Source organism: Hoplias malabaricus, chromosome 7, assembly GCF_029633855.1.
Source record: "Hoplias malabaricus isolate fHopMal1 chromosome 7, fHopMal1.hap1, whole genome shotgun sequence".
Lineage (NCBI taxonomy): Eukaryota > Metazoa > Chordata > Actinopteri > Characiformes > Erythrinidae > Hoplias > Hoplias malabaricus.
The window spans coordinates 7,351,209-7,359,880 of record NC_089806.1 but is presented as its reverse complement, the minus strand read 5'-3'; the positions used below and the strand labels follow the sequence as shown (position 1 = coordinate 7,359,880).

At 47.4% G+C, this 8,672-nt stretch overlaps 1 protein-coding gene across 1 annotated transcript in view; it reads right to left on the bottom strand.

Moving 5' to 3' along the window:
- Positions 1-420: 420 nt before the first annotated feature.
- pex7 (peroxisomal biogenesis factor 7) overlaps positions 421-8,672 on the bottom strand; it is a 61,410-nt gene continuing 53,158 nt past the window's right edge. The window contains exon 10 of the mRNA XM_066676878.1: positions 421-2,036. Within this exon, the coding sequence (XP_066532975.1) occupies positions 1,956-2,036 (81 nt within the window). The 3' untranslated portion in view covers positions 421-1,955. The remainder of the gene's footprint in view (positions 2,037-8,672) is intronic.

Genomic DNA, 8,672 nt, shown 5'->3' with positions numbered 1-8,672 from the left:
GGAGTGTGGTGTGTTCTCCCTGTGTCTGTGTGGGTTTCCTCCGGGTGACTGTCTGTGAGGAGTGTGGTGTGTTCTCCCTGTGTCTGTGTGGGTTTCCTCCGGGTGACTGTCTGTGAGGAGTGTGGTGTGTTCTCTCTGTGTCTGTGTGGGTTTCCTCCGGGTGACTGTCTGTGAGGAGTGTGGTGTGTTCTCCCTGTGTCTGTGTGGGTTTCCTCCGGGTGACTGTCTGTGAGGAGTGTGGTGTGTTCTCTCTGTGTCCATGTGGGTTTCCTCCGGGTGACTGTCTGTGGGGAGTGTGGTGTGTTCTCCCTGTGTCTGTGTGGGTTTCCTCCGGGTGACTGTCTGTGAGGAGTGTGGTGTGTTCTCCCTGTGTCTGTGTGGGTTTCCTCCGGGTGACTGTCTGTGAGGAGTGTGGTGTGTTCTCTCTGTGTCTGTGTGGGTTTCCTCCGGGTGACTGTCTGTGAGGAGTGTGGTGTGTTCTCTCTGTGTCTGTGTGGGTTTCCTCCGGGTGACTGTCTGTGAGGAGTGTGGTGTGTTCTCCCTGTGTCTGTGTGGGTTTCCTCCGGGTGACTGTCTGTGAGGAGTGTGGTGTGTTCTCCCTGTGTCCATGTGGGTTTCCTCCGGGTGCTCCGGTTTCCTCCCACAGTCCAAAAACACATGTTGGTAGGTGGATTGGCGACTCAAAAGTGTCCGTAGGTGTGAGCGTAGGAGTGAATGTGTGTCTGTGTTGCCCTGTGAAGGACTGGCATCCCCTCCAGTGTATATTCCCACTTTGCGCCCAATGATTCCAGGTAGGCTCTGGACCCACCGCGACCCTGAACTGGATAAGGGTTACAGATAATGAGTGAATGAATGAATTTAGTGATTGCCAATTCCAACCATTAGCTAATGACACTTTTCCACTACAAGGAACCTACATTACTATACATTTTTTAGTCTTTGTTCTCTCGTGGTACCATGCGAGCCGACTGGGGACCAAGCCGTGGCGTTGTAAACCTTACAGAGCGCTGACAGCCCAGAGAGACCTGTCATTCATGACGACATGCAGATGTCCATTAGAGGCTGCGTTTTGGGGCCTGGGGTTTAACAGCGAGTAGAGTTGAGTATAGTACGCACCATGCAGTGTCCTAAATCCAGTCCTGTTACATCTGCTCATGGCTGGCACTGTGCTGAGTGATGTGGGGTAGATAGGACCATGTCACCCACTCAGAGAACACCTATAACTCCCAGGCTCAGAGGGCTGAGGTAGCACTGGGGAAGGAGATTTTTATTTTTTTAAGGACTCTTATTACAAATCCCCTTGTGGTAGTTTTTAAATTTATGTATTTTCATTTTTAACTGAAAGTGTTTGATGCCGTATATGAACGTTTTCCAAGTTTCAAAATGTACCCTTCACTCCCAGTCCCCAGTACAGCTCATATATTAAAACTAAGAAGCCAGTTGCCACTTATTTGGGGACCACAGTAAACAGAACTGCAGCGAACAGCCGCACACGCCCCGGAGGAGGACTCTAACTGCAGAGATCTGTTACGACGGTTAACAGATGCTCACACTGACTAGCACGACGCTGACTGATGGGGTCGGAAGTGCCATCCAGAGAAAGCGAGGCCATTTGTGCTCTCTTGGACTTTCAGCCTTGGAGGGAATCTCATGATGATATAAGCCAATGCTTATTTTGAAATGTATGACGCAAATGTGCCAACATTTTTCACAATCAAGTAATTGCTGCAGCCCTAATTTCCATTACGTCCCTCAGGTCCCCCTTTAGAAGTGCCGTTAAGAAGACGGTAGTGACTCCAGCGTCTGTCCTCCTGCCCGTATCCTCCTCCTGGTCTTATCTGGTTGTGAACTGAGCCATTTCTGCCACAGGAGGTGGGATTAGTCATAACATGGGTAAATAAATTTTAAAAAAATAGCCGTCATCTTCCTCCTCGACTGCAGTGGTGTGATCTTTTCTACACAGCAGCTTCCTGCAGAGCGGGCAGGCACTGAGGGGTGTAGATCTTTATCGTCTCATCCCAAGAACAGTCCACCACCTGCAGGAATAAAAACCAACAGCACAACAGCTCTTTTATTTATGAGATTAAAGCTGCAGGGAAGTCTTAAATTAATATCAATAGACAATAACACACACACACACACACACCCAGTAACACACACACACACACACACACTTGTGGACAGTTTCACACACTCACCCAATCACTCACACACTCACACCTGTGGACAGTGTCACACACTCACCCAGTCACTCACACACTCACACCTGTGGACAGTGTCACACACTCACCCAGTCACACACACACTCACACCTGTGGACAGTGTCACACACTCACCCAGTCACTCACGCACGCACACACCTGTGTACAGTTTCACACACTCACCCAGTCACTCACACACATACACCTGTGGACAGTGTCACACACTCACCCAGTCACACACACACTCACACCTGTGGACAGTGTCACACACTCACCCAGTCACTCACGCACACACACACCTGTGGACAGTGTCACACACTCACCCAGTCACTCACACACTCACACCTGTGGACAGTGTCACACACTCACCCAGTCACACACACACTCACCCAGTAACACACATACTCACCCAGTCACTCACACACTCACACCTGTGGACAGTGTCACACACTCACCCAGTAACACACACACTCACCCAGTCACTCACACACTCACACCTGTGGACAGTTTCACACACTCACCCAATCGCTCACACCTGTGGACAATGTCACACACTCACCCAATCACTCACACACTCACATAGTCACTCACACACTCACACCTGTGGACAGTTTCACACACTCACCCAGTCACTCACACACACACACACCTGTGGACAGTTTCACACACTCACCCAGTCACTCACACACACACACACCTGTGTACAGTTTCACACACTCACCCAGTCACTCACACACATACACCTGTGGACAGTGTCACACACTCACCCAGTCACACACACACTCACACCTGTGGACAGTGTCACACACTCACCCAGTCACTCACGCACACACACACCTGTGGACAGTTTCACACACTCACCCAGTAACACACACACTCACCCAGTAACACACACACTCACACCTGTGGACAGTGTCACACACTCACCAAGTCACTCACACACTCACACCTGTGGACAGTTTCACACACTCGCCCAGTCACTCACACACTCACACCTGTGGACAGTGTCACACACTCACCCAGTCACACACACACTCACACCTGTGGACAGTGTCACACACTCACCCAGTCACACACACACACACACCTGTGGACAGTTTCACACACTCACCCAGTCACTCACACACTCACACCTGTGGACAGTGTCACACACTCACCCAGTCACTCACACACTCACACCTGTGGACAGTTTCACACACTCACCCAGTCACTCACACACATACACCTGTGAACAGTGTCACACACTCACCCAGTCACACACACACTCACACCTGTGGACAGTTTCACACACTCACCCAGTCACTCACGCACACACACACCTGTGGACAGTTTCACACACTCACCCAGTCACTCACACACTCACACCTGTGGACAGTGTCACACACTCACCCAGTCACTCACACACTCACACCTGTGGACAGTTTCACACACTCACCCAGTCACTCACACACACACACACACCTGTGGACAGTGTCACACACTCACCCAGTCACTCACACACACACCTGTGGACAGTTTCACACACTCACCCAGTCACTCACACACACCCAGTCACTCACACACCTGTGGACAGTTTCACACACTCACCCAGTCACTCACACACTCACCCAGTCATTCACACACTCACACCTGTGGACAGTCTTGGATAGCCATGAAGATCAAAAATCTAGTAGATACCAGCTTGTCTGGCGTCTCTTCTTAAATCTAGGGGTTAATAAAGCCCCCAGCACTGGGCTGTGGAGAAGTGAAACTGTGGAGTGATGGAGCTCTGTGCTTTATCTTGGGCATGAGTTGGAGTGGTGTTTCTGATCCAGAACGAATTGTCCACCATCAGATCCTGACCTCACTAATGCCACCCAATCCTCACAGAAATGTTCTGACATGTAGTGTTACTTTACCAGCGCTACTTTCAAGGGTTCTGAGTTTCCACGCTGCGAACAAAGGCCAGTATTCTTCGAGGGACATTTGCTGCTTCTCTGAAATACACTGTAATGATGTTCTCCTCGATACACTGCAGGTAGGTCTACGCTTCAGGAAAACACAGCCTGCAACTGCTTAGAGCTGTTTCTTTTGAAGCAGCTTCAAAGAGTCTGTTGAATTTTCGAGGGAAAGTGCATATTTACACAACTCCGTACACTGCCTCTGGTCAGCTTCACAACAGCTTCTCAGTAGCTCTTTGTTTCATGTCGTCAGTTGCAGAGAGCAATGAAAATGCCACAAAGAATAATGAATATGAGAGGAAATGACTTCTTTCTTTGAATTCTATCCAGAAATAGGAACACACTGTTTAATAAGCGGTTGAGCCGATGAATAGCCTCTTCTTTGTCCTTGGTGCTACTCTAGATTTGTAGTGGCAGCAGAGGTGTTTAATTAAATAACAAGTGGATGAGAAGATTTCTTCCAGCATTCATTGAAATAGGAACCAAAATAACAAATCAAACACAGAAAAGGTGATGTCTATTTGCTTCAAATGCATTCAATGTGTCTGTAACAAGTTTGGTGTGTTCCCCCTGTGTCAGCGTGGGTCTCCATATAACGTGAGATATTGGCAGTGGTGTGGCTGAGTGCAAATATCTCACGAATCTTGAGTGTATTTTTGTGGTGTATTAAAAAAGTGAAATAAAAAAACCCTGTGTTGTGCTGACATTCTTGAAATTCTTGTGGTTTTCTTTTGTTTTCTGTTCAGAAAGATGGGAACGGATCCACTGCGCCACACTTCTTTAATCTCAGTGCTCTTTCTTGACCGTCTTTAGCCAACGGACATCATCACGGTTTGTGCTGAAGAACCTACTATCCTTTGGTTCCAGCAGGGGATTAATCTTTGTGGTTCTGGAACCTATATATGTTTGTGGAAAGGCACCGAAACATTCAAAATTGGGACACAGATCCACGTTGTTGGAAAAGTGCTGGCGTCAGTGCTAGGCTACGTGTATTTTGCAGAGTAATACCTGAAGAGCTTTGGTCTGCATGATATTATCGTGCAATATGGTCACTCCTGACACGTCTCTCAGTCAATCACACTGCAGGGTTGGAAATACCAGTGGTATAATCACATATACCTGGCTTTAAAGCACTAACAAAAAAAACGGGCGGCACGGGGGCTTAGTGGTGAGCACGTTAGCCTCCCAGCGCTGGGATCTTGGGTTCAAGTCTCATCTGGGTGGAGTTTCCATGTTCTCCCTGTGTCTGCGTGGGTTTCCTCCGGGTGACTGTCTGTGAGGAGTGTGGTGTGTTCTCCCTGTGTCTGCGTCGGTTTCCTCCGGGTGACTGTCTGTGAGGAGTGTGGTGTGTTCTCTCTGTGTCTGCGTGGGTTTCCTCCGGGTGACTGTCTGTGAGGAGTGTGGTGTGTTCTCCCTGTGTCTGCGTGGGTTTCCTCCGGGTGACTGTCTGTGAGGAGTGTGGTGTGTTCTCCCTGTGTCTGCGTGGGTTTCCAAAAACATGGAGGGTAGGTGAATTGGCTTCTCTGATAACTGTCCTGGTGTGTGAGGGAATGAGTGTGAGCCCGGATATGGATTGGCGCTGTGTCCTGGGTGAAATCCTAGTGCCCGATGCCGTCCTCCAGGTGGACGGTCGTTCCTGGTCGAGAGTACGCTGTGCGTATTTGGCTGCCGCATCTCGCCAGTGTGTGTGTGGATTGAGTGTTCTGAGCAGTGTGGATTGTAAAGCGTCCTTGGGTGTCTAGAAAGGTGCTATATAAGTGTAACGATACAACAAAAAGTCTTTTCGGTTCTTACAGATGTTCTAAAGTGTGGTTGACAGAATTAATCTTTTTTGAAACATAAATCCATGTTATAAAAGTACACTTCACAAAATAGGCCCGTTAATGCATCCAGGTGGACTGGCAGTGTGTATAAAGAGTGTGACGCCTTGCTGAGCCATAATGCACTATAATACAGTGAAGGCAGTGTATCTAAGACAAAAGAAATATAGCTGGGGGCTGTTTCACTGCTGCTGCATCTGAGGAGGGAGGGGAGCTCATTATTCCTGAGTACAGAACAGAGCCGCCATACACCGCTGCCAAGCTCCCGGCCCGTGACTCATCCACTGAAGGGAAAAACGGCTTCCATTAATTACTTTACTATGCAAGAGGGACCCAACACAGCGGAGAGACCACTGCAGCAAGTGGAAGGGGGCGGGGGGGGGGGGGGGGGCGTGCAGAGAGAGGTGATGATAATGAGAGTAATGACTCAAACCAATGGGTGTGAATGGGTGGTTGACTGCTAACAGAAAGTTCTGTATGTCGTGATACTTCACACACTGAGCTGGGACGAGATGTTTCCGCAAAAGATACAATACTGATACTGACATAACATCCAGTAGTTGGTCACCCATTAAGTATTTGATGAATAACTCTATGTGCTATGTTTTTGAACTCACAGAAATGGACAGTAAAGTGAATAACGCCCAGAGAGGAAATCCCCTACTTTATGAATAGGAGCCCTTGGGCTAGACTCCTAAAATTATTTTAATCTGTCATTACAAGTTAGACTTGTGACTTGTAAATTATGAGTGAATTTAACTGTGACCTTAAACAACAACAAGAAAGGTCCTTATTCATTTACTCAACTCAACAACTCGATTTACAAACAAGCTCCTGTGGTAATTCAAACGCCGAATAAAAACTTAAAGACGAGTTAAATTTCAGCTGCGCATCTCCCGTGTTTTTCTCCCTCAAACACCGTTCCACCTTAAAAGACATGGAGCTTAGAGCTGTGTCTCCCCACCATCGTAGATGTTCACTTTAATAACAATAATAAAAACAGAAACAGCCAAGAACAATGACACTAATAACCTGTGCAAATGGCGCTACAGTGGGTGCAGTTATTTTTCAATGTGCCCTCATATAAACCCACCTCTTCTACATTCCGTTTATAGACATATTACATGGTGCTTTTATTTTATACGACTGGCACCTCACAGCTCTCCCCCCACAGTCTGTGTGGCAACTGCATCTAATCCACTGGAATAACACATTGTTTACATTTGTTAATTTACTAACACCATCACTCTACCATTTTCAAACAATCAGCTTGCTCTGTTTACTCCACTGTTTATTTTCTCCTGTCATAATTATAACAATAGGTTCAGTAGTGGAGCAGTGCACTGAGAATAAATTAATGAGGGCGTCCTGCATGAAAAAGAAAATTTTCCTTGTGAAAATTATATGTAAATAATAGGGGGTAGGTTGAGCTTGATCAAACACACTGAAGCTGATTCATCAACTGCGCTCAGACATCTGCTTGTTTCCCTACTGTTGTATGTTTCATGAATCAGACTCTTAGATTAAGGGTTTGTATGTCACCCAGAGTGGTCAAATCCAAGTATGTTTTTATGAAACGATGTGTTTGCACATGATTTAAAGAAAATAACTTACATGGGAATTAATTAAATAAAAAGCTACCAACATCCATTCATTGTCTGTAACCCTTATCCAGTTCAGGGTCGCGGTGGGTCCAGAGCCTACCTGGAATCATTGGGCGCAAGGCGGGAATACACCATGGAGGGAGCGCCAGTCCTTCACAGGGCAACACACACTCACACATTCACACCTACGGTCACTTTTGAGTTGCCAATCCACCTACCAACGTGTGTTTTTGGACTGTGGGAGGAAACCTGAGTACCTGGAGGAAATCCACGCAGACACAGGGAGAACACACCACACTCCTCACAGACAGTCACCCGGAGAAAACCCACGCAGACACAGGGAGAACACACCACACTCCTCACAGACAGTCACCCGGAGAAAACCCACGCAGACACAGGGAGAACACACCACACTCCTCACAGACATTCACCCGGAGGAAACCCACGCAGACACAGGGAGAACACACCACACTCCTCACAGACAGTCACCCGGAGGAAACCCACGCACCTTCAGTGAAAATTATGTACGAAGCCTGGTGGTGTTTATGCTCTAGAAGACAAACTATGAGTCAACGTGCTGGGCAGTGCTTTCAGTACAGATCTGAGTGGCAGGTGAGTGATAGAGGGGTGGGTGGAGGTAGAAATGAAGTCTGGCTACATATTCAAACATAAGTGTTTACTGAATGAAGGCGAAGGCTTAGAGTTACAGCTAAGCCCATTAAAATTTTTAAATATTTTTCTTGGAAATAACTTCTATATCAGTGCCTCTGATGAACAGAGATGAGATTTTAGCGGTTAAACTGATGACTGGAGGGGGACTTTTAAAGAATACAGCCTCTGCCTCATTGTATCTTGTGATGTATAGCCTGCAGCTGGTAAGGCTTAGGTATAATTACACAATGTGGAGGCTACAGGAACCCAGAGCAGTAAACAACTGTTTAGTGCAGTGTGCAATCAGCAGTGAGGGGTTCCATCACACGGCTGAATAAAACAGGGCTACAGAGAGCACTGGAATAGGCTTTACAGACAAGTGGGGCTTCTGGGTACTACACGGGGAGATGACTGTGTGTTATAGAAACAGTTCAGTGATAAAATTTATTTCGGACG